A 22,275-nucleotide genomic window follows, 5' to 3' on the forward strand; every position below is an offset into this window, starting at 1 on the left:
AGTGACTAACATTAACCTGATACTGGGTGGAGGTTTTTTACTATGAGTTGGGAATTCAACCATGAAATAAGTCACAATCCCTCCTCTAAGCAATTCACAGCCTGGTGGGAAGGCAGTCAAGTCATCACTGATTGCTGCCCAGGACTCTGAACAGTGAATGAAGGCAGAAAGATGGTGGAGAGGGGCCCCCTACCCTAGACTCTCCAAAGAGGTCTAGAAGATATGATGTCCTACTGAAGCTGGAAAGTCAGAAAGAAGTGATTCAGCTTAAAATGAAAGAAGAGGAAAATGTTCCAGGTAGAGGAACCAGCATGTGCAAAGGACCTCTAGTAGAGAGAATTGACCTGGAGTCAAGTGTGACCTTTCATGTAGCTGTGCCTTCACTCATTGGTTGTTTATCTCTGAGCAAGGAAGTTTCTCTTGCTTTCTGACCTGAGTTGCCCATCTGTAAGAGAGGAGATAACCACGTCTATCTTCAAGGTCTGTTGAGTCCTAGGTGCTCATCCAAGATCCCATTTCCTTATGGGTAATTCTCACTCCTGTTCCTCCCATGACTGTCCAGGTGTCAGGACAAGATGTTTCAGCTTTGGAAACTTGTTCTCTTGTGCGGTCTGCTTGCTGGGACCTCAGCGTCTCTTCTTGACAATCTTGGCAAGGATGTTCTGAGGAAGCTGAAAACTGGTCTTGAGCAAGGACTTGACAACCTTGACAGTACACTTCAAAGTGAGTCAACAACGGATGATCAGTGACACCTAGGAGCTTGCTTCCTACATACTATGTCTGTATTAGCAAAGACTGCAAGCAGAGTCTGCTCCTTAGGGGTGGTTTACTAAAGTGACTAACTGGTTCCTGGTTCATTTATTATTTTTCTAGAAATGACATTTCTTAACTGAACATCAATTTATATCTAATTTTATGGTAAAATTTGCTAATATATTCATAGGATAAAATCCTCAAAGTGACAGTTCAAAAGGTATGCATATTTTATTTATTTATTTATTTGATTTTACTTTATTTTACTTACAATACTGTATTGGTTTTGCCGTACATCAACATGAATCCGCCACAGGTGTACACGTGTTCCCAATCCTGAACCCCCCCCTCCCACCTCCCTCCCCATACCATCTCTCTGGGTCATCCCAATGCACCAGCCCCAAGCATCCTATATCCTGCATCAAACCTAAACTGGCGATTCTTTTCTTTCATGATATTATACATGTTTCAATGCCATTCTCCCAAATCATCCCACCCTCTCTCCCTCTCCCACAGAGTCCAAAAGGTACTCATATTTTAAATTGCAGCAGATATTGACAAATAATTCCCTATGTTAATAGTTTCTCCAACCATCTGTGAGAGTATCTTTTTCTCTACTCTCTTAACAGCACTGGTTTGGACAACTGAAATTTGCCAGTCTCACAGATGAAAGGTTAAAACTGATCTCTTCATTTCTCTAATTATGAAAGAATTCACTCATTTTTTCTTATTTTCTTAGCCATTTATATATTTCAACTTAAATATTTAATTTATATTTGTAGCATATTCTTCTGTTGAGTCATTCAATTTTCTTAGAAATTTGTATTAACTAAGTGGAAAAGGATTCCTACCTAGCCTAGATAGCTTTAAAATTACTTACCTTTCTAGAGAATCATATTTCCTCGTAATTCTGATTTCTTGGAAGAACTTGGTCTTCTTTTCACTTTTTGGAAGCATTACTAGCACGTTGCTAAACATTCTTAATAGGAGAAGCTAACTTCTGAAAATGACTGCCTTTCAAGCTTGCCAGGGCTTGAGAGTGACTGAGTGATAGTTCCCTCAGTTGTATTCAACTCTTTGTGAGCCCATAGACTGTAGCCTGACAGGCTCTGTACAGGCTCTTGCCTGGAATTCCAGGCAAGAATACTGGAGTAGGTTGCCATTTCCTTCTCCAGTGAATCTTCCCAACCCAGGGATAGAACAAGGTCTCCTGCACTGGAGGCAGATTCTTTATCATCTGAGCCACCAGGGAATCCTGGCAACCTGAGTGATACAGGAGGGACCCAATTTCCAATTTTACTGCTGATAAAACAGAGCTCAGAAGCAGAAGCTTCTGCTGCTGCTAAGTTGCTTCAGTTGTGTCTGACTCTGTGTGACCCTGTAGATGGCAGCCCACCAGGCTCCCCTGCCCTTGGGATTCTCCAGGCAAGAATGCTGGAATGGGTTCAGAAGCAGAAGGGTCTGCATCAAAATCACCAAGTAAGTTGTAGGACCAGATTTAGTTTCCATCTCTGCATCATTATAAGTAGGTACTGTCCATCACAAAGCCATGTTGCAGTACTTTGATTACATACTGTTTTTGAAGCCTTTTCTTATTCTTTGAGCTAGTTGTGTCACCTTTGAATTATTTTCTAGAGATTTTCTTAATATTTTTCAAATGTGCCATTCTACATCTGCCTAGTCACTTCCTATCTCAAATCCCTCTTTTCTTTGTCCATTAGTGCTCTCTGTCCTTGTTCTTCTGTATGAGTCGTCTCTTTCTAGGCCATATGCAAAGCTGTCATTCAGGAACTCCTATCTGCCACTTTCATGATTTAGATCCATATGTTTTCTTTGATTCTAGATTTTCCATTTCTTATTCTAGTCTAAGTTTACTTTGTTTGGAGGAGCAGCTCTTTGGTGCTTCACTACTAGAAGTTAATGTGGAATCAATACCTATTGCCTGCTCAGTGGGTTGATTTCTCTATTGATGAATAATGAGTATATATTGGAGTGAAGGCAGTGTGGAAAGAACAAGGTCTCCTAGCTGTGTGACTTTGATCTATTTCTTAAACTTTTGATCTTTTATTTCCTCATTTGAAAATGCAGATATTACTAATACCTCCTCCTCTGTGGAGTTGTTATAAGGATTAAATGACATAACACCGGCAAGTATTCTCATTTCATACCTGGTGCCTAGGAGCTTGTTGACCACACTAAATGGAGACTGTTTTGCAGCTATTTTTCAGCAACTGAAGACTGATTTCGCATTGCCCCAGGAGTCCAATACTGCAGAAGCCCAGGAGAATACTGAGGAAACTAAGAACTTACTGGAACAACTCATTTCAGGAATTTTTCAAGTAGTGTACAGACTTACGGGGTGAGTTGCTTCATTTGGCTTTATTTATTTCAAGGAAAGAGAATACGTCTCTTTGGGGACATAAGTTTAATATCAAAGGCAAAAAGTTGAATACACCTTGCGTGTTCTTGCAGAGGGGTTCCTTGGTGGCTCAGTAGGTTAAGAATTTGCCTGTAATGCAAGAGACCACAGTTCGATTCCTGGGTGGGGAATATCTGCTGCAGAAGGGATAGGCTACCCACTCCAGCATTCTTGGGTTTCCCTGGTGGCTCAGCTTCTAAAGAATCTGCCTGTAATGTGGGAGACCTGAGTTCAATCCCTTAGTTGGGAAGATCCCCCTTCTTGCAGAGCAGAAGTGATCTGAGGGCAATTCTTCTAGAGCGTCAAAAACTAGAGTCAGGTCTGTGGGGCCCATTTGGCATCTCATGAGTTTGGGCGTTCTCCTTCTGTGATTTCAGGGTCAGGATGAAGGTTGGCTTCACCCCCACCTCTACCTGTTTGATGGTGCCTAAAGTTCCATTCTCAAGGAAAAAGACATTTCTTCTCTGAATATAGCTGAATATAAAAATCTAAATGGTCTTAGGAGAGAGGAAACTAGAATTCACACCACATAGATGACCCCACACATGCAGGCTGGGAGTCAGGCAGTTCCAGGTTCTAATTCTGGCTCTGCATAAAAAGGAATGAAATAATGACACTCAAAGCAACAAATGGATGGATGTAGAGATAATCATACTAAATGAATTAAGTTAAAGAGAAGGACATATATCTTAGATACCACTAATATATGGAATCTAAAATATGATACAAAAGAACTTATATAAATTGGACTCTTGAACATAAAAAAAACCCTCATGATTACAAAAATGGAAAGCAGTGTGGAGGATAAATTATGAGTTTGGCATAAATATATACACACTACTATATATACAATAGACAACCAGCAAGGACCTACTATATAACACAGGGAACTATACGCAATATTTTGTAATAACCTATAATGGAAAAGAATCTGAAATAAAAATACCTATGTATCTATCTTTCTTTCTCTCTCTCTCTCTATACATATATATCTGAATCACTTTGCTGTACATCTTAACCCAATGAAAAGCGAAAGTGTTGGTCCCTCAGCTGTGTCTGACTCATTGCAACCCCATGGGCTGTAGCCCACCAGGCTCCTCTGTTTGTGAATTCTCTAGGCAAGAATCCTGGAACAGGTTGCCATTTCCTTCTCCATGGGATCTTCCAGACCCAGGGATTGAACTCTGGTCTCCTGCTTTGCAAGAAGTTTCTTTACCCTCTGAAGCACCATGGAAACCCCACACCTGGACCTCACACAATATTGTAAAGCAACTATATATCAATTTAAAAAAGCAAAGCAAATTCTGGCTCTGGAACATATTCACCCTTGAAGTCTTGAGGGAAGTCACAGCTGTCTGATCCTCAGTCTGCCATGCCATCCAGTGGAGAGAATCCAACCCCTGAGCAGGGCTCTCATGAGACCAAAGCAGGCAAGGTCCATAAGGCTCAAATACTCAGCACAACACTGGCAGAGAAGAGCTCAGCAATAGCTATCAAGAGGAATGACAGGGTGAATTGTGTTTTTTTGTACAGAGTGAAAATCAGTAATCTTCACATCCTGGATCTCACATTAGAAGCGACTTCTGACAGCAGTGCTGACATGAAAATCCCCATCACTGCAGATGTCAATGTGAAACTGTGAGTATGGCTTAGAATCCGAGGTTTGGAAGATGCAGTGAGCTATGGCCAATAGGTCTCCAGTCTGGAATCAGGCACTTATCTAATTATCAAACTTGAGAAGACATGAACGCATAACACTTTGGGAAAGTTTCCTCCAACATCATTTTGTCTCTCAAGATTCTCTTTAAAAGCAGTGACCATTAGGGGCCATATAGCAGTGGACAGTGTGTAATGAAGGGCATGTGAAAATTATATGGAAATTATAATTTCTAAGTGTTTTAATTACTTTGAAGGTACAAAGAGATAGGAAAATGAGGATACATAGAAGAGTCTTATAAATTAAAGTGCACTATGACTTTACCATTTATTAATTATGAGATCTTGAGGTAGTTGCTAAACTTCTCTAAACCATTTCTTCATTCAGAAAACAAAGATAGTGATAGTACTTCTTTCTCATGGAATTCCTGTTGAGATTAAATGGATTAACCCAGGCAAAATATTTTTTTGGAAATACCTAGCACAGTATTTTTCTAAAGAAATGGTAAATCTGTTTTTAAATTTTAATTATCATTTTGATACCCTATAAAAATTTCACATAAGCCAAACACTCTGCCCAGGAGAAAAAACCCTAATGTAAGAATGTAGATTCCATAAAGAATACAGACTATATTGACATTGTCCATTTATTGTTCATTCACTAAGTCCTGCCCAAATCTTTGAGACCCCATGGACTGTAGCACACCAGGTTTCTCTGTCCTTGTCCATAGATGTCCCATGTAATGCCCACACAAGAGAGAGACTAAAGTGGGCAATGTGAAGAATCTTCTTCCACCTCTGTTCACTGTGAATGTATTTCCCCGCAGGCCTGTGCTGGGTGAGATTGTTGACTTGGCCCTCGACTTGGTCCTCCAGTTTCATGTCAGCGTTGAAACTGATGAAGACACTGATGTTTACAAGGTGGTCGTGGAAGAATGCAGCAACGATCAACACAGCATCTCACTCACCATGCTGGGCAGGTCAGGTCCCATGTCTCAGCAGAGCGGGGATCTTAGAGGAGTTGGGACCCAAAATTTCAGCCCTATTCCTTACCTGAGAGGGAGCAGAGTATGGCAAAGAAGAGGTCTGACACTGGAGTCAAGTTAGCTTTGCCACTAACTTGTGGTTTTGGTATCAATGTAGCTTCTAGAAGCTTCAGTTTTCATATCTGTAAACTGAAGATGGTAATAATACCTAACTCATAGCCTCCTCTGTTGGCCAAATGAGAAACTGTGAGTGTTTAACATACAGCCTGGAACATACTAAGCTCTCAGTAATGATAATATCCATGCTGACTTTCTGCCTCTTGGTTCTTCCCCTTACTGAGACAGGAATGCTTACCTCTCCAACCATAACTGGGCATTTCTATATTTCACCTTTCAACTTTATGTGTTTTTGCTTCACGCTTTTTGAAACTCTGTTGTTAGATGCCTGCACATTTAACATTATTATGTCTACTTGAAGAACTGACCCTTCTCATATTACATAATGTCCCTCAATAATAGTAATGATAATAATAGTAATTCACTGTGTTTACCTTCTTTCCTCTAGTTGGGAGGGGCAAGAGGAGTAGTAAATGCCTACCATGAGCTCTAACTTCAGACTATCCCCAAATCATTCTCTACCCACTGAGAAATTCCCAAAATGAGATCTTGAAAACTTAATCTTCTCCATTTAAAATGCTGATCTCTGGTAACCCACCAACACTGTATCATAAACTGTATGCTTGGAAGTGGATGTTTAGCCCAGGGAAGATGGTGGAAGGAGAAAGTCTGATCCTTGTCATGGCTGAGAGGAGAAGTGGTCTTGAAGCTGAAGGCTGGGGTAGGATGTTCTACCAGGGAAAAACGCTGAGCCATGAGCAGAGTCAGTCCATCCTACCTCAGTAAGGGATATGATCACAGGTTAACTAAAGACCCCCCAAAACCAAATATAGGCTCTGCAGCCTACCATCACTTAGAAGACTGAGCTGTAAATCCAAATGCCTGAGCCCTGCTGGACACTGCCTTGCCCAAAGCCCCAGGGAAATCATCCCACCTTCCAGGTCTCAGTGTCCGTATCTGTAAAATGCTGCTCCAAACCCTCAGGGGGCTTTTCTCTCCACTTTAGGTGGAGTCTCAGGCCCTCCCAGGGCCATCTAGGCTCTCCCTGAATTAGATCCACATCTTGCCCTCTCTGCCCCAGAGATGCTAACTTTTGTTCTGTGCCTCAGGAAACCTCCTTCCACTCAAGACCTGTACACGGGCTGGTCAGGCATCTAGGACATCTTTCCTGCATCTTTTCCATGTATGTCTGCTCATTTAGGGCCTGAAACAAGGTTCCTCTTCCTTTCTCTCATAAGATTCTACTCTTGCCCTTCTGAATTATATTCAAAATTGTCATTATATATTCAATTGTAGGTTTCATTCATTTATTCTTTCATTCAAAAATGTGTGGAGTATCTGCTCTATGCCAGGCAGCCACCATTCTGAGCTCTGGAGAATTTACTGGTGACTGAGGGCAAGGAGCTTGTTCTCGTGGAGTTTAGTCTCTGAAGGGAAGGGCAGATAAGACAGCATTCAGTCCAACAGTAATGAGCCCAGAAGGAAAGTGTTGGTTGCAATCATCCCTAAGCAGAACAGCACACCTAATAGGGCGCTATGACACAAAGCCCCCCGATAGGCAAGCAGTCATGAGGGCTGCCCTGAGGAGGTGACGTTACACTGAGAGCTGAAGGTGGGAAGGAGCCAGGCTTAGGAATACGTGTTAATACTGGGTTGGCCAAAAAGTCTTTTGGTTTTTTCATTAGCCTCTTACAGAAAACTCCAAATGAACCTTTAAGCCAACCAAATATTTAGGTACCACCTTAGGAACTGCTTGTGGTTTGTTCATCACTGTGTCCCCAGACAGGCTTGGTTCCAGGCACATAGTTAGTGCTCTCTAAATATGTGCTGAAAAATGAATGAGTGGATGACTAGATGAATGGATGGATAGAAGAATGAATGGATGGACGCATAGATGGATGGATGCAAGAATGGATGGATGGTTGGATGAATGGATAGATGGATGGATAGAAGAATGGGTGGATGTATGGATAGAAGAATGGATGGATGGATGGATAATAGAATGTATGTATGGATGGATGAAGTCTGAGTGTTGTGATGAGACTCTCATGAGCTATTGGTGTGGGCTCCTGGTCAACCATGGGGTTCTAAGTGATGATCCCCCTGGGTAGAGTTTCAAGTCATCTGACGTCACGATGTCCTACCATCTTCTGCCCTCTTCCCACTGCTCTTGCTTGGCTGCTCTGCCAACTTCACAGGGCTTTATCAGTTTTCTCTCTTCTCCAAGCACATTGAACTGCTCAATGAGGTTCTGAAATTGGTGACCAACCTTGTGAATGAGGTGCTGTCCCTGGTAACAGAGTATGAGGTGAGTCCCCCACTCCTGGGGGTGCAGAGCCAGGCCTGGTGGAGGCAGGTGTGACTTTCCATGCTGGGCCGTACTCTCTGGACACTTTCCTTTCTGAGGGGCCAACTTCCCTTTGCACTCTGAATTGCTACCTATTCCTCTTCACTCAGCCTGGCCTGGGCAGGAGGTGAGCAGGAGCCCAAAATGAGCTGAAATCACTGGTCCTATACGTGAATGATTTACCATACCCATGGACTGCCAGCAGGCCTTTTAGCTAATATTTTTCTTAAATGAGGACAATTTTAATTCATCTAAATACAAAACTATACATACCGTAGTTCAGATTCATGTGTATCATATAAAAATGCCATATGTACCATGTACCCAAAATTCCAAAGATTCTATATTAGTCACTCTAGAAGGAGGCTGCAGATCTGGCTTTAGTCATGCTCAAAGTGTGTTCCTCAGACCAGCAGCACTGACCTCCCATGGCACTCATTAGAAATGCAGACTACAGGTCCTACCCCAGACCTGCTGCTCAATAATTTGCATTTAAGCCACATTCTCAGGGAATCATAAACACACAAAATTGGGAAAAACACAAAACCATTTCTCTATTGTTCCATTTAACTCTATTAATTTTCAGATTTAGAGGTCAATGTTTCTAGGAGTGCAGGGTTCTGGAATGTTAAAAGTCTAGATTCTTTAAGTTTCTAGGATTCTAATGTTCTGAGGTTTCAGGATTCTAGTGTCCTCTGGTTCTCAGATTTGGGCCTCCTAGGTTTCCACTGTTCTAGAATCCTAAGGGTCAGAAGTTCTGAGGCCCCCAGTACTGAGCGTCTCTGTGGGTGGTGGTCAGGGTGCTCACAGCAGATAATAATCAGTCGTCTTCTCCCATTTCTCCTTTCCTCCTCACCTCCCGACCTCATTCCTTCCTTCTCTCTCTCCATTTCTCTCTCTGTGTGTCTCTTTCCCTCCTTGTGACCCTCAGGTGTGCCCACTAGTCCGCAGCCTCCTTGAAAGCCTGGATGCGGATTATGTTAAGAACCACATTGGTAAGCCACAGCCTGGGGAGAGGGGGGGGGGTCCCTCTGCAGCCTCACAGGGGGCGTGGCTGCTCTATGTCTGCAGCACTGGCAGGTTGATCAGGGGACCCTGGAGAAGTTGAGGACCCTTCATCCTGAGCAAGTCTGGAGAGGGGTCCCTGCAGACTGATGGCCTCTGTGGGTCTCTGAGAGCTTCCGCTACCCTCCTTTGTCAAGCCAGCAGAACCTGTTGCCCAGAATGATGTGAGAAAGAGGACAGGTCATATCTGGGTTCAAATCCTGGATCTGCTACTTAAACACTGTGGGTTAGTGGTGAGCTGGCTCCACCTCTCTGAGCCTTGGGTTCCTCACAGGTGAAAGGAGATTGTAAACACGGCCGAGCTGATGAGTGGATTTAACGAAAAAACAGAAAGAGTGTAATATCCAGTAGACAATGATAATAAACACCACCCCTTTCTTTTCTCTTATGATGAGCTGTGACTTCACCTCCAGCTCCTGGGGCCTTTCCTTGATCTAGGTCTCTGGCATAACTGGTTACTGGGGCTGCAGGACAACGGATATGGGGCGAGTGTCAGTGTCACCATCTTGGGGGCAGGCCTTCTAGAAAACAGCCACAGGCTCAGTTCCTTGGGTTATCACTTGGTGCTTCCTAAACACTATGTCTTTGGATCCTTACAATGCCCTGTGGGGATGGGTAATAACATCATACCCATTTTACAGATGAACTAACTGAGGCTCAGAGAGATGGAGTGACATGTAAGAGGTCCTATGGCTGTCAAGTCTGACCTGCTGGAGGGTGGCATTCACTGGTGTTTGATTTCTATTCAGCATTCCAGTGCTGGAGCCTGAGAACTGCTAATGATTTGTTCGTTCAGAGGAAGTTTATAACCTCCAACAAGGAAATTAAGAGAACAGTTGAGGAAATCCACTGCAAAGCCTGCCTGCTGGTAAGGGCCGGGCTGTGGACCCTGGGCTGGGGGAGGATGAACACCATCCCGACACACACAGACACACACACACAGCAGCCTGGGGAGAAGTTTGGCTTCTCTTCTTTCCTAGTAACAGACTGAGCCCGATGTTGGTCACACCAAGCACTGGCCCCAAATCACACATTCAGCCTGCACTTGATTCTGCTCCCTGGCTGAGCCCAGAACACAGCTGTTGACTGAGCCTTGATGCTGGTCATGGATAGAGACCTAAACTGTATCTCAGTCTGATCGATCCTGATCATACGCTGAGCCCTGAACCCTGGCTCCGCTGAGCCTTGCTCAGTCTTTTCACATCGGCCCTTGTTGCTAAGCTGAGGGGGTGGGAGGGTGAGGGGAGGAGGAGGGGCAGTGCCAGGTGCCAGAGAAAGACCCCAAACCACAGGTGCCAGTCCTTCCCTGAGCCTCAGAGCTCACAGGGTTTCAGGGAAAGCACTCTGGCAGCCGTGCCTGATGAACACAGGAGCCAGTAAGGGTCCTGGGGTGTCCATGCCTCACACCGGGTCTCCTTCCAAGTTGGTTCCCAGGGACTTGACTGAATCTCTGTACCATCTCCCTCTGGGTCAGCCAGTGCTGCCGCCATCCCGCAGGAGTGACAACTGAGCCCAGTCAAGGATACCTCTCAGATACTCCTCACAATCAGGACACCCTATGCTCGTCACCCTCCACCCCGAGCAATAAAAAGCCATTTCTGCACCTCTTTTGTGGCCTGTTGCATTCCTTCCATTGGGATTTCAGGGAAGGTGAAGTATGGGCAATCAGGGCAGCAGAGACCTGGATCCAAAGCTGGATGGGAATTTGGGATTATCCAGCCCTAACTTCTTGCCTTACAAATGGGAACACTGAAGTCCAGGATGGGCAAGAAGGTGACCAGAGGTGGCGTAAAGACAGCATCATTCTGCTTCTGCTAACACCACCAACATTATGGAGGGTTATCTTCACTAGCACACCTGACCTCATGACTCCCTAATAGTACACTTCTGCCAGGAGACACAACTCTTGTTGGAAACTGAGGGTCATAGAGGATGAGTGGCTTGTTGAGGTGACAGGGTAGCAACTGGCAGGACTAGGATTTAAACCCATGGCTGTGGGATCCCCTGCTCAGAGAGGTGACTTCCCATCTCCCAGTACTCAGCCACCTCTCCCCAGCCCCCAGCAGGTCCCGCTGTCCTGGCCTTGATCTCTCCTGCTCAGGACTGATGAGGTCCTCTTGTGGCCCTTCTGTTTCCTCAACATGCAAGCCCTCAGCTTCCCCTTGGCCTTGGAGTGGGGAGCAGAACACCCCTTACAGCTATATCATCTCTGCAGAGGACTGACCCAGGCTATCACCTCAGGGTCCCCCAGCCTCTCCTTTCCAGGAGGCCATCTGATTTTCCTGCCAAAACGTCCAGGGAACATTTCCCCATTTTTCCAAGGAGCTGCCTCTGTGATGTGTGCAATTCCGTGTGGGAAGAACCACTGTCATCCTCATGGGAGACTTGATAAGATAAGCCAGGGTCACCCAGAGGCCTGTAGCAGTGGCTACTTCACTCAAGCGCCTTCTGTCTGAAGGATGTCCCACAAAGTCAAGTCACTGTAGGGGTCCTTGAGCCCCTGGGGCAGCAAAGGGCCTTTGACCAGCTCTCTCAAGAGACATTAGTTTAGGCTGTGCCAGGGATTGCTGACATAGTGTGAGGTCAGAAGTTGAACAACGCTGAGCATGACATGGCCTCTGCTGTTGCCAGCTGCGTGATCTCAGGCAACCTACTTAACCTCTCAGAACCACAGTTCAATCACTTCCCCAGTGGAGTTAACAGTAAAACCTCCCTAGTTGTGTTGATGTGAAAATTCAATGAGCCAATGAGTGGAAAGTGCTTTACCAGAGTCTGACACTGGTGAGCACAAGTGAATGTCAGCCTCTACACGCTGGAATTACTGTCAACAATGTTGAGAAACCATGTCTTAAATGTTTATGCACTGTATCTCTTGCAGTGAATGGTTTTTGAGGAATGAATGTGTGGCAAGTGAATCTCCAGAGGAGAGGTGAAATTATTTCTCCAGGGTCACACAGCTGGTCAGAGGCAAAGCTAGATTTCATGTGAAGTTGGTGTCCTCCAAATCTTGTTCTTCTCCTACTGGCCACAGCAAAGGGATTAGAATTTTCCTTTCTGTCTGTGTTTTGTGACAATTCCAACTCCCACAGAAGTACACAAGGAGGTCTCACAACTCAGAACTTCTCCTGAGCAGTAGCCCACCTGGGTCAGTGCTGAGCCTTTGTCCAGGCTGTTCCACCACCTGGTCATCATTCCTTCTCTCCCTCCAGCTTCTCAATCCTCCTCAGCCCTAACACTCTGCTCAGGAGCTGTCTCCTGGTAAGTGGGGGCCACTTCACAATGCTTCCTCAACAAAGATACCATGTTTTCTAGCTGATACGTCTACTCAAACTCCCTTGTCATCATTGTCCCAAACAGACAGAGGGTTCAGGAAGTGTCATTTCTCATGATTAGGGTTTGCATTTTTTAATAATCTTTTCCCCCCATTTTTAGTGAAAAATAGTTGACATTCATCACTGTATAAGCTGAAAGTAGCAGTTTGACTTCTGTGTATTATGAAATGATTATGATAATAGGTTAAACTAACATTCATCTCGTCATATAGACACAATAAAAAATGACAAAAAAGAAAAACATGTTTTCCTTGTGATGAGAACTCTTTAAGATTTGCTCTCTTAACAACGTTCCTATACATCATACATCACTGTTGGCTCTAGCCACTATGTTGTACATTACATCCCCACTACTCATTTGTTCAGAACCTAAGTATGAGAAAGAGTGGCAAAAAATGCCTACATTAAGAAGCAAGAAAACCCCCAATAAACAACCTACCTCTATACCTTCAGTTCAGTTCAGTCACTCAGTCGTGTTCAACTCTTTGCGACCCCATGAATCGCAGCACGCCAGGCCTCCCTGTCCATCACCAACTCCCGGAGTTCAGTCAGACTCACGTCCATCGAGTCAGTGATGCCATCCAGCCATCTCTTCCTCTGTCGTCCCCTTCTCCTCCTGCCCCCAATCCCTCCCAGCATCAGAGTCTTTTCCAATGAGTCAACTCTTCCCATGAGGCGGCCAAAGTACTGGAGTTTCAGCTTTAGCATCATTCCTTCCAAAGAAATCCCAGGGCCGATCTCCTTTAGAATGGACTGGTTGGATCTCCTTGCAGTCCAAGGGATTCTCAAGAGTCTTTTCCAACACCACAGTTCAAAAGCATCAATTATTTGGCACTCAGCCTTCTTCGCATCCAACTCTAACATCCATACATGACCACAGGAAAAACCATAGCCTTGATTAGACGGACCTTAGTCGGCAAAGTAATGTCTCTGGTTTTGAATATGCTATCTATGTTGGTCATAACTTTCCTCCCAAGAAGTAAGCGTCTTTTAATTTCATGGCTGCAGAGTACATCATGAGAAACGCTGGGCTGGAAGAAACACAAGCTGGAATCAAGATTGCCGGGAGAAATATCAATAACCTCAGATATGCAGATGACACCACCCTTATGGCAGAAAGTGAAGAGGAACCAAAAAGCCTCTTGATGAAAGTGAAAGAGGAGAGTGAAAAAGTTGGCTTATAGCTCAACATTCAGAAAACAAAGATCATGGCATCTGGTCCCATCACTTCATGGGAAATAGATGGGGAACCAGTGGAAACAGTGTCAGACTTTATATTTTGGGCTCCAAAATCACTGCAGATGGTGACTGCAGCCTCTATACCTTAAGGGAATAGAAAAAAAAAAAAAAAGAATAAACTAAGCTCAAAGTTACCACTGAAAGAATACAATAAAGATTATAGCAGGAGTATTTGAAATAAAGAAGACAAAAATAATAGAAAATATTAACCAAACTAATATTGGACCTTTGAAAATGTAAAGGAAATGGAAAAACCCTTAGCTAGATCTCATGACTCCCAAGGGAACTTCGGGTCTTCACATGTTGCCTGGGTCTGCTTTGTCCTCGAGATAGAATTTAGAAACAATTACCTGGCAAAGCTCTAGATAATGAAGTTGTACAAAGCGAGTGGGACAATATATCATTATAGTGCCTTGAACCAGGTGTGCCTGAAGCCCTCCTTGCCACAAACTGTAACGCTCAAATACATTTCTGGCTTTTTATTTTTTATTTTTGTTGAAGTCAGTGTGAATCGGGTTATGCCATTCAAATCCATAGGAAGTCCTGACAACGTATCTGTAGACTCATGTCTTCCTCTTCCATTCTGAAATCTACTCTAGGGTCACAAAACCACATTGGAAACATAACAGATGTCAAAGTCACAGGAGAGCTTAGAGGTCATAATTTTCACTTCTTTGCTTAAAAGTCTAGGGAGACTGTGGCTCAGAGAAGGAGAAGGACTCATTTCTGGCCACATGTGTCCTGAACCTCGCTTATTTTCCTCTTTCTATTCATCTGTTAGGTTTTGAGAAATTATATACTTAGGCAATAATGTTAGTTTCTCAGTCGTGTCTGACTTGCAGCAACTTTATAGACTGTAGCCCAGTAGGCTCTTAAGTCCATGGGATTCCCATTGCAAGGATACTGGAGTAGTTTGCATTCCCTCTTCCAGGGGATCTTCTCAACCCAGGGGTCAAATCCAGGTCTCCTGCACTCCAGGCAGATTCTTTGCCATTTGAGCCATCAGCAATGTCCTTTTACAAAAAAGGTTAAAAAATATTACCTAAAAGCTTTGCTTAAATTATAGATGCCTGAGCCCCTTCCTAGGTACTTAGGGTCAGAGGTTCCTGGATAGTCTGGCCCTGGAGTGTCTGGCAAGAAATGGAAACAAATGGACTAGATGGCCCAAAGGCACTTTCTATCTTGAGTTCTGAGAGCTGTGTCCCCCAACCCCATGCCATCCTCTAGAACCTCAGCTCTGTCTAGACATGACCCTCACAACCTTACGTCTGATCCTGTTTCATCTCAACAGAAACCAGGCAGTGGGTGTCACTGCCCTCATTTCTTGGCTCATGGGTGTGATGCTCAGAAGGGGAGGATGACTTGCTCATGATCAAACAGATGGGAAGGGAAAGATCTGGAGTGTGCTCCCAGTTCTGCATTTTCTCCCATGAGAAAGGCTGATCCAGCTCACAGCCTCTGGAAGCAAGAATAAGTCACATTTATTGACCCCAGTCCCACACCCAGGACGGGCAGGCAAATGGCTGGCCCTGAGCTTGGCAATGCGGGTCCACTTTCATCATTGGTGCTCATGAAAACACACTAAGAAGGCCTGGAAAACTCCATTTTCTGGTTGAGGAAACTCAGGTCAGGGAAAGGAGGTGACTTGCCCAGGTCTCATAAGGACAGGAATCCAGCATTTGAGTCCACAGGGAAGGTTAGATCATATTGAGGCCAACTGATGGGGCAGGAGAGTCCTTAGGCTTGAACATCCTGTTTATTTCCTTGACTTCTGCTGTTTGAGTTGGTTGTTATGCCTGAGGCGTTTGGCCCATGTCAACCTGGAACATGCAGTCCAGGATGCACAGATGGGTGCCCACTTGACATCATGGTGGAAGCACCATGAAAAAGCTCCAGATCACCCAGGGTCAGTCTCTTCTGGTCCCAACCTGCATCAGTATGAACGTTATGAATGTGACCAGGACATAGTAGGGACAGGCTGGTGCTTGAGGAGCTAGCTTTCCTCACCCTGACTGTGGTCCCATCTTTAGAGTACAGAGGAGGGAGAAGGTGGCAGCCTAGGTGGCCAAGGCTGGGGCTGGGACATGGAGGACCCTATCCAGCAGAGCCTTAGACCATCAGCAGACCACCCTCCCTGTTGTCTGTACCCAGTTCTGCAAATATCAGGGGCCCTCCTTCCCTTGGTGTGGGGACAGAGGTGAGAATTATGGGAAAATTTGTAATGAGAATTTTTTTGGCCTTAGGACCATAGGCCCCAGCTGAAGTGTGATGTAGTGAATTCAGACCCAGTGTTGGCCCCGGAGTTCTGCTGCCACATCGTAAAATGGGTAAACAACTTTGTGCCTGATCCCCGTGGCAAAAAGGGTAGTAGGAGTTGGTGTTCAGACCTCATTTCTTGGTGCAAATCCTCTATTTTTCTGTTGCTGGCTAGGGAGCCTTGAGAAGGGACTCATCTCCCTGAGTCTCAGATTCCTTCTCTGTGAAATGAGATTAAGAGAGTTGGACAGTGAAGAAAGCTGAGAGCCAAAGAATTGATGCTTTTGAACTGTAGTGTTGGAGAAGACTTTTGAGAGTCCCTTGGACTGCAAGGAGATCCAGCCAGTCCATTCTAAAGGAGATCAGTCCCGGGTATTCTTTGGAAGGAATGATGCTAAAGCTGAAACTCCAGTACTTTGGCCACCTCATGCGAAGCGTTGACTCATTGGAAAAGACTCTGATGCTGGGAGGGATTGGGGGAAGGAGGAGAAGGGGACGACAGAGGATGAGATGGTTGGATGGCATCACCGACTAGATGGACATGAGTTTGAGTGAACTCCGGGAGTTGGTGATGGACAGGGAGGCCTGGGGTGCTGCAATTCATGGGGTTGCAAAGAGTCGGACACGACTGAGCGACTGAACTGAACTGAACTGATGGGACCCTCCAGGCTTTCCAGATGGCGTTAGTGGTAAAAGAAGCCTGCCTGCCAGCGCAGGAGACATAAGAGATGTGGGTTTGATCCCTGGTTTGGGAAGATCCGTTGGAGGAGGGCATGGCAACCCACTCCATTATTCTCTTGCCTGGAGAATCACATGGACTGAGGAACTGGGCAGGCTACACTCCTTAGGGTTGCACAGAGCTGGACATGGCAGAAGCAACTTATGCACTCATGCACTTGGGATTCTCCTCCCAAGTATGCTATGAAGATGCTGTGGGGTAATGTGTGTAGGCCCCTGATACACAGTTACACCAGTGATGATGATATTATAATTGTTACTGGTGTCTGGTCATTTCACTCCTCTCCACCTCTGGTCTCCCATCTGTACATGACCCCACTGCAGAGGGTTATGGAGAGAATGAAGTGAGGAGATCAAACATTCAATATGTTTTATGCTTAATCAATGGCAACTACATTTCCTATTTTGTGTGCTATAAAGGCCACATGAGCTATATGGGCTCAGACTTCTAGTACACTCGTGTCTACAAATACTGTCACCCTTGGGAGCTAGTGTATAGTTTTTGAGGGGTGCAGTTTCTCACTCAGCCTCAGCTGCCCATCCAGGAATGAGTTAGAGACTCTAAGACCAATGGTATGTAGTATACCTCATTGATTGTAGGAACTAGATAGAGCTTTCTGCAGAGAAGTCCTCCCAAGCAGTCCTGGGCTTTGAGGGCAGGATTGATTAGTGATGTCTGCCCAGGTTCAGAGGGGAGAGTAAAATGACTGCATGTTTGCCAGGGCAGGATCAGATCATGTCTCTGTTTCCTCTAACTACAAAATGAACAGATTCTCTGCTACACAGCTGACCCCTTGGGTCTTTGAGAGGCAGTCAGGAACAAATGTGGGCTATTTGCTACATTCCCACCAGCTGAAGCAATGCCCATAGTGGAGAAAACTCAGGCCAGCCAGGCCCACGGTCTAAAGCACTACACATACCCGCGGTCACCTGAACAGAGAGGGACCAGAGAGAAGGGAGGGGTGGGTCCTAATGCAGCAGAAGAGCCCAGTGTCTGGGGGGAGGTAGACGTGCACAGAAAGTACTTGAAACAGAGCAGCATGGCTCCCCCTCAGGGAAGCCACCCATGGGCAATGTCCCTGAGCTGTGTGCTATAAGAACACAAACAACAATATGCCAGGGAGCATGTGTTCATCAGCTACTATCACAAGGCATTGTTATGACACAGGGGACATGTTAGGGAACAAAACAGACAAGATCCCTGCCTTGTGAGGCTCCCACTCCAGCGGAAGAGCAAGGAGAGCACATTTCTAGGGACTATGTGTCTGAGTTTATACATTTTAACTTGTGTACCCTTCAGACTGATTCAATAAGGTAGGTACACCCGCTCTGCCCAATTTCCAGGTAAGTTAGCTGAGTTGTGAGAGGCAAAGCTCACAAAGCAGAGCTAGGATTTGAATCCAGCTGCATAATACTTTCAAGAGGTGCACACACTCACCCTTGTCACCCTCCCAGTTTTCCTAGGCTCCTAAATGATGTCTCTGGCCACCGCTCAGTACTGTTTATTGTGGTAATAGCAATGACAGTGATTCCTGTAATTCATGGATTCTACAAAGTTAAGCTGGGCTCACTACTGACATTTCCTCAGTTAGTTCCCCAGGCAGCTCTTCTAAGGTAACTAGAATGTCCTAATTCTATTTCTGGCTTCCTGTTTAAAAGAAAAAAAAAAAAAAGTAAAGCTCAGATAAGTTAGGTCACTTGCCTGCTGTCACACAACCAACAAGGGGAAAGTCTGGGATGCACAACCAAGAATGAGTCTAAAAGCAAGCTTTTTGTGTTGCTATAAATAAAATGAATGGTTGTCTAAATATGTACACTTTAATTAATCAGTAATAAAGCAAAATGTTTCTGCAGGTGATAATAAATATTTCTTGAGCATCTGTGTGTCAGGTCCTGGGGATGTTACCTTGTGGTCCTGGCCCTCATGGTTTCAGTGAGTGGGCAGTTATCTCTGTGTCCAAGGAGTGGGTGTGATTCCTGCAAAGCAAGAGTGCCAGGTGTTTGATCTGGTGGAATGTGGCAGGTAGACCCAGATATTCCTGATCACCTGTCAGAACCCTGAAGTGCCAACTGTTTAGCAGAGAACCACTGTTCATTTTGTAATTAGAGGAAACAGAGCCACTGTGAGGGAACAAATGTCTTGGTCAGAATCACAAAGCATGTTATTAAAGAGCCAAGATTGGAACCAGATCAGGGTCTCCTCCTTCCTGTAGCACCAGACAAGTCCCAGGGTCATACCTCCATGAACATGTGGTGTTGATATGCCCATCACTGGCTGCAGGGCCCTTAGAGGTGACATGGTTCTGCATTGGCAAACATGCAGTGTCTTCACTCTCTCCTCCTGAATTTGTGGCAGACATCACTAATCAATCCTTCCCTCCAAGCCCAGGAGTTTCCTGGGAGGCCATTTTGGCAGAACGCTCTATCCAGGCCCTACAATCAATCAGAATCTTATGTGAGACTCCCTAACTTGACCCCAGAAGGGAAACTAGGACAGAAGGAGGAATCGTCTGTGCCAAGGGCTATATATCAGCACCCAAGGGTGCCAGAATTTTTGAACATAGGTATATTGTAGATGTAAGATCATTTGAGCTCATTAGTCTTACTGCATGCAAAAATAAGAAATGCAGTTGCAATTGATTAAGCCTATTGGCTGCTTAATCTACCCCTACCACCTCTCCATAACCATGTACAGTGGGGTCATAAATAGATGAGAGACCAGAGGTGGAAGGGAGTGAGGTGACCAGATAACAGCAACAATTGTAATCATCAACATCACTGTAGTAACCGTGTATCAGGGGTCTACACATAATATCCCACCACTTCCTCACAGCACACCTGGGAGGAGAGGCCCATAGTTAGTTTCATTTCACACCTAGGGGACCTGAGGCTCAGGTAGATGAAGCTGCTGGTCCAGGCCACACAGTCAGCAACAGGCAAAAAGAAGGTTCTAAACCAGTCTGCCCAACTTCAGAGTTGGGGTATTGTAATTTCCATTTTGCCACTAGGCATGGAGTTGTCTCACTATTTTTCAATGAGGCAGCTGTAGCCTGGGACCAACATCAGGTCTGAATTCATTATATCACAGTTGACCCCCTGGGCTGTGTTTTTGATTCGGGACAACTCTGCACAAGATTTCTGTACAACTCTCAGCTCTGTGCCCACAACAAGGGGAGGCAGGGCTTCAGATGTTTGCAGAACTGGGTGTGGACAGCCTGCAAGGTGAGTCTGCTGACCAGTCCAAGGCTCTGCTGGATGGGATCCTCCATGTCCCAGCCCCAGGATTGGGCACTTGCCCTGTGCTCTGATGATGGGACCATAGTCACCATGAAGAACACTAGCTACACAAGCATCTGGAACTACCCCTACTTTGTCCTGGCCACGTTCACCTTAGGACAGGGTTACAGGTCCCTGCTGAGGTGCATGTGGCTGAACGAAGGAGACTGACCTGGAGCCACCAGTGCTCCCAGCCAACTGCCAAGTGGGCACCCATCTGTGCTTCCTGGACTGGGAGTTCCGCGTTGACATAGTCCCAATGGACCAGGCATTACAATCAGCAGAGGTCAAGAAATAAACAGGGTATTCAAGTGCAAGGACTCTCCTGCCCCACCAGCTGGCCTCAATGTGATCTGAGAGAAAGGTCCTTCCTGGGGACCCAAATGCTGGGTTCCTGTCCTTCTGAGACCTGGGCCACTCACCTCCTTTCCCTGAACATCAGTTTCCTGAATCGGAAAATGGGGTTTTCAAACCTCCTTAGGGGTTGTCATGAGCATCAATGGTGAAGGTAGACCTGCAGTGCCAAGCCCATGGCCCAGGTACTGCCCTAGACCTACTGGATTCTGGATACTGGGACCAAAGAGTGAGACTTGCTGCAGTCCCCAGAGACTGAGTGTCAAAATAGCTGCTCTCAGTGGGAGAGGATGCAGAACTGGGTGCACTCTCCCGCTCTGCCCATTCCCATCTGTGTGGCCTTCAGGAAGTCATCCTTCCCTTCTGAGCCTCACACCCCAAAGTCAAGATGAGGACAATAACATCCCTGCCTGGTTGTTGATGAGGTGACACAAGATGAAGCAAGATAAGCCCCTAGGGTTGTGCAGTCATGTCTAGGCAGAGGTGGGGTTCCAGAGGATGGCGTATGGATCATAGCTCTTAGAACACAAGGTAAAGTACCTGTGAGACACCCTAGTCCAGTTACTTCCAATTCTGGCCAGACAACCCGGAGTTCCTGACCTTAAGTATCTAGGGAGGAACTCAGGCATCTATTGTTTAAAAAATTTTATTAGAAAAACTGGAAATAGAACTTCCATATGAATAAATAATCCCACTTTTGGGAATATACACAGTTCAGTTCAGTTCAGTCACTCAGTCGTGTCTGACTCTTTGTGACCCCATGGATCACAGCACGCCAGGCCTCCCTGTCCATCACCAACTCCTGGAGTTCAGTCAGACTCAGGTCCATCGAGTCCGTGATGCCATCCAACCATCTCATCCTGGGTCGTCCCCTTTTCCTCCTGCCCCCAATCCCTCCCAGCATCAGAGTCTTTTCCAATGAGTCAACTCTTCGCATGAGGTGGCCAAAGTACTGGAGCTTCAGCTTTAGCATCATTCCTTCCAAAGAAATCCCAGGACTGATCTCCTTCAGAATGGACTAGTTGGATCTCCTTGCAGTCCAAGGGACTCTCAAGAGTCTTCTCCAACACCACAATTCAAAAGCAACAATTCTTCAGTGCTCAGCCTTCTTCACAGTCCAACTCTCACATCCATACATGACCACAGGAAAGCCTTGACTAGACGGACCTTAGTCGGCAAAGTAATGTCTCTGCTTTTGAATATACTATCTAGGTTGGTCATAACTTTTCTTCCAAGGAGTAAGCGTCTTTTAATTTCATGGCTGCAGTCACCATCTGCTGTGATTTTGGAGCCAGAAAAATAAAGTCTGACACTGTTTCTACTGTTTCCCCATCTATTTCCCATGAAGTGATGGGACCAGATGCCATGATCTTTGTTTTCTGAATGTTGAGCTTTAAGCCAACTTTTTCACTCTCCTCTTTCACTTTCATCAGGAGGCTTTTTAGCTCCTCTTCACTTTCTGCCATAAGGGTGGTGTCATCTGCATATCTGAGGTTATTGATATTTCTCCCAGCAATCTTGATTCCAGCTTGTGTTTCTTCCAGTCCAGCGTTCTCATGATGTGTTCTGCATAGAAGTTAAATAAGCAGGGTGACAATATACAGCCTTGACGTACTCCTTTTCCTATTTGGAACCAGTCTGTTGTTCCATGTCCAGTTCTAACTGTTGCTTCCTGACCTGCATACAGCTTTCTCAAGAGGCAGGTCAGGTGGTCTGGTATTCCCATCTCTTTCAGAA

The 22,275-nt window shown here is 45.4% G+C and overlaps 1 protein-coding gene across 1 annotated transcript; it reads left to right on the forward strand.

Moving 5' to 3' along the window:
* Positions 1-575: 575 nt before the first annotated feature.
* LOC138416874 (short palate, lung and nasal epithelium carcinoma-associated protein 2B-like) lies at positions 576-20,355 on the forward strand. Its single transcript, XM_069546362.1, has 8 exons — positions 576-723; positions 2,971-3,112; positions 4,706-4,810; positions 5,656-5,813; positions 8,130-8,239; positions 9,210-9,273; positions 20,080-20,130; positions 20,231-20,355. The coding sequence occupies exons 1-8, from the start codon at positions 576-578 to the stop codon at positions 20,353-20,355; spliced, it is 903 nt and encodes a 300-aa protein (XP_069402463.1).
* The last annotated feature ends 1,920 nt before the right edge of the window (positions 20,356-22,275 follow it).

The sequence above is a fragment of the Ovis canadensis genome, chromosome 13, assembly GCF_042477335.2.
Source record: "Ovis canadensis isolate MfBH-ARS-UI-01 breed Bighorn chromosome 13, ARS-UI_OviCan_v2, whole genome shotgun sequence".
Taxonomy (NCBI): domain Eukaryota; kingdom Metazoa; phylum Chordata; class Mammalia; order Artiodactyla; family Bovidae; genus Ovis; species Ovis canadensis.

What these genes read in the sequence shown, in the direction of transcription:
- LOC138416874 (XM_069546362.1), top strand. Translation starts at nt 576, where the DNA reads ATGTTTCAGCTTTGGAAACTTGTTCTCTTGTGCGGTCTGCTTGCTGGG. An exon ending in CCTTGACAGTACACTTCAAA is followed by an intron (nt 724 to 2,970) that starts GTGAGTCAACAA and finishes ACTGTTTTGCAG; the next exon opens with CTATTTTTCAGCAACTGAAG. An exon ending in CACCATGCTGGGCAGGTCAG is followed by an intron (nt 5,814 to 8,129) that starts GTCCCATGTCTC and finishes CCAACTTCACAG; the next exon opens with GGCTTTATCAGTTTTCTCTC.